This window comes from Curcuma longa, chromosome 9 (genome assembly GCF_044706935.1).
Source record: "Curcuma longa cultivar G26 ecotype Majalengka, Jawa Barat chromosome 9, ITB_CL_G26_1.1, whole genome shotgun sequence".
Taxonomy (NCBI): domain Eukaryota; kingdom Viridiplantae; phylum Streptophyta; class Magnoliopsida; order Zingiberales; family Zingiberaceae; genus Curcuma; species Curcuma longa.
Genome location: NC_133869.1, coordinates 8,095,798 through 8,099,460, shown reverse-complemented (window position 1 = coordinate 8,099,460; position 3,663 = coordinate 8,095,798). Strand labels below are relative to the sequence as shown.

General features: G+C 42.4%; 1 protein-coding gene across 1 annotated transcript; it reads left to right on the top strand.

Annotated features, from left to right (window-relative positions):
* The first annotated feature begins 224 nt into the window (after positions 1-224).
* On the top strand, positions 225-2,452 carry LOC141834697 (peroxidase 4-like). Its single transcript, XM_074722036.1, has 4 exons — positions 225-504; positions 663-854; positions 953-1,118; positions 1,725-2,452. Exons 1-4 carry the CDS (start codon positions 262-264, stop codon positions 2,120-2,122), a joined length of 999 nt encoding a protein of 332 aa, XP_074578137.1. The 5' UTR covers positions 225-261; the 3' UTR covers positions 2,123-2,452.
* Positions 2,453-3,663: the final 1,211 nt, after the last annotated feature.

Below are 3,663 nucleotides of genomic sequence, written 5' to 3'. Positions count from 1 at the left end.
ATCAAAAAAACAATCATGCATTATTCACTACTTACTCTTTCCTTTTTCTCTTTCATCAGTACTCTGAATTATATATATTTATTTTCCTGTTGATTTTTCTGCTCTGAATGTAATGTAACTGCGAGAATATGACCACATACCAGATCAGATCAGAGTTCGGCCATGGCATCTCGCCCTATATATATCTCTCCCCGCACTGGCTACACGTTCCATGCACACTCCATCACTCGACTCACAAGTCCAAGTCCTACTGTGTATGCAATGGCTTCCTCTTCCGATTACTTCTCCAGCTTTTCTCGTGCTTCTCTGCCTCTTCTTTTCTTCTTCTTCTTCTTCTTCCTCCTCCACAGCGACGCCTCAGCGCAGCTCTCCACGGGCTACTACGCCGAATCGTGTCCGCGAGTATTCGACACTGTGAAATCCGTCGTCAAATCCGCCATCCAGCAAGAGAAGCGGATCGGCGCTTCCCTCCTTCGCCTCCTCTTCCATGACTGTTTCGTTATCGTAATAATTAATTATCTTAATTATGGTTCCATCATTGTAATCATTTCTTTTAAGAGTTATATGCGTTTTTCACCCCTTTTCTTATATGACAAATTTAAAGTCGTACGATAAATGGATAGTCAATCAATTTTAAGAGCACCTTCGTTTTCGTATGGTAGGGTTGCGATGCGTCGGTGTTATTAGACGACACGCCCACCTTGCTAGGAGAGAAGACCGCTAAGCCAAACAACAACTCGCTCAGGGGGTTCGAAGTCATCGATCGAATCAAGACGGCAGTGGACAAGGTGTGCCCGGGAGTGGTGTCCTGTGCCGACATCTTGGCAATCACTGCGAGGGACTCTGTCGTCTTTGTGAGTATATATTTGTATTAATTATATATATGCATGATTTCGTATACTGTTTAAGAATAAATCCGGTTAATTTAATTGAGTTTTGTGGATTAATTAAGTTGAACGGGCCGAGCTGGGAGGTGAAGCTGGGGAGGAGGGACTCGAGGAAGGCGAGCTTCAACAAAGCAAACACGGACATTCCTCCGCCAACCTCATCGCTCGCCAATCTAACTGCTGCCTACGCAAAGAAGGGTCTCTCAGTCAGAGACTTGGTCGCGCTTTCTGGTAATACTGCATTTCTATTGCTAATTAAGGGTTGATGGTGTCACTTTGCATTAAGATTTAGGTGGTTTATGTAATTAATAGTCCAAAAGTATTTATTTATCTATTTTACCTTTTTAATAGAAAAATGGAAAGTAGCTAAAAGGTGACAAGAACACGAACAGGTGGACTGGAATCACGAGATTATTGAATGCTAATTTCCATCGGAAACAGCCAAACCCAAGGCTAGCTGCTAGCTTTAATAATTAGGAAGAAAGAACCTGATAAAGGCTTGAGTTAATCTCGCAGTTCACGAACTTTCCTGTCTTTCGCTTATTTCACTGTCAAGCTAATTATTAGTCCGGTTCATGGCATTGTCGGTCGGGTGGCGGTGGCGATCATCTACAGTCTCGAGTCACTTTCAGACCTGGCCCGGCAAACCATGTGCCTCTCGGCCCATTCACCTAACTCGAAACAATTAGATCGGACGTGGAGCTCAATCAAGCCCGGATTTATTGCGAAATTGCCCCCCAAACAATTGATTTTTGTAATTCATTTTTCTCGTATTCGATCCGCCGTTGTTTTTTTTAAAAGATTAATCAGACGGTTTATCATCGTGACAATGTACAGGGGCCCACACGATAGGGCAGGCGCGGTGCGTTTCCTTCCGGGACCGCATCTACAACGACACCGATATCAAAGGTTCCTTCGCGAAGCTTAGGCAGGCCAATTGCCCCCGCACCGCCGGCTCCGGCGACGACAACCTGGCGCCGCTGGACCTGCAGACTCCGACGGTGTTCGACAAAGACTACTTCGAGAACCTCGTCGGCTCCAAGGGCCTCCTCCACTCTGATCAAGAGCTCTACAATACCCGCGGCAGCAGCAGCGCGGCCCTGGTCAAGTCCTACTCCGGCAGCACCTCCGCCTTCTTCGACGACTTCGTCGCGGCGATGATCAAGATGAGCGACATCCGGCCGCTCACCGGCAAGAGGGGCGAAATTAGGAAGAACTGCAGGAAGGTTAATTAATTAATGCATGCGTCGCTGACAAAGAGTGGATAATTAAGGAATGCACGGTCCACGTTGGAGCTAGCTGCTGCTGAAATAGCGTCGCTTAATTTATTAAAATTAAGGTCGATCGAATGATATGTTGTTCCTTAAATTTGGTTTTAGTTTCAAGTGTTTCATCTTTACTCCGCGAGTCGAGACGGAAGTATGTCTATTGTGTTAATTTTGCACTTCGTTATTGCTGTGTTGGTAATTGGTAAACCGAGATTAAGGATGTATAATCCACCAAGTGTTCCAAAAATGTTAATCTGATATTGCATATATAATTAGCTGCCAAAGTATATATGATTATGGACTCAAATTCCAGAAATGAACCATCAGTAACCTCATTGATGATGATTTGTAACAAGTAAGTCATGCATTGGGCGATCTGGTGGAAGGTTCAATCATTCAATAGAGACACTGATTTCCTTCTTGTCGAATTGAGGTGTCAAAGAAATGTAAGGGGCCATGACTTTGTCAGCGAGTGGTGACAGCAAAACACCTTTAGAAACCCAATAGAGCAACAGCTAGTGCTGTGGGATTAAGTTTTCCTCCTAAACAATGCGATGTCAGAATTTGTCCTCTACCTCTAGGTTATATGCCTATCTACTCATACAAATGAGGAATATTGATGGTGCTTGCTCTACCTGCTATACAAGTCAATCATCACAATCAACAGTCTGAAAAATATTGCCCTCCTCATAGACTTGATTGGTCAACAATTGACAGATATGCCTCATGGGAAGAAGAAATTATCAATTATCATCCTCCATCTACTACTTCTCCATACGCTCTTTCTTCTACAACAAGTAATAATTAATACTTGGTTATTAGAATTAGGAACCTGCAAACACATGCCAACTAATATTTCTTAAGTTATAAATCTTCGAAAATTGCTTCATCTCTACCAACAATGCAAGCTGCATGTGGTAATCTCCCTGTATCTCATATCCATGGCATCTTCATAGGCCCTGCAAGATTTCTTTGTTTACTAATCATTTGCAAAAATGGTCGTCGCTTAACCTTCTGCCAGCATTAAAATTTGCACACAGCAAACAATGAGTATCTTTCTATAATTGCATTTCCTTGCATAACTAAACACATCTTTCATCATGTCTCCTTGGAACAAACTAGACCTTAGATAAACCTACAACAAGATAATGAGTAATCTCCATTTCCAACATCACTAACAACTGCTGAGGAACTCAGCATTTATAATGGAAGATGATGTTCTTGTACTGCCGTATTAATTATTCCTTTATGCCACACTGTATCATTTGATCTCACACGACCATTGTTGGCTCCATATGGTTATGAAAGCTCTTTTTGTTCTACCATATCAGTGTATACCTATTCTCAAATGGCCTTTTGTAATATTGTTTGACAGAAAGCTGTCGCTGAGGAATCAGATGCCATGGAGAAACTGATCAAGCTATTCAACAAAAGACAAAAATTGGTAGTAATTGGATATTCTAAATTAAAGCGAAGAAAGATAAGTTCATTGACTATCACAAGGAAAC

Bases quoted from the DNA above. Each gene is read 5' to 3' on its own strand.
- LOC141834697 (XM_074722036.1), top strand. From the start codon at position 262: ATGGCTTCCTCTTCCGATTACTTCTCCAGCTTTTCTCGTGCTTCTCTG. The intron at 505-662 runs GTAATAATTAAT...TTCGTATGGTAG, and splicing joins TCCATGACTGTTTCGTTATC to GGTTGCGATGCGTCGGTGTT. The intron at 855-952 runs GTGAGTATATAT...GGATTAATTAAG, and splicing joins CGAGGGACTCTGTCGTCTTT to TTGAACGGGCCGAGCTGGGA.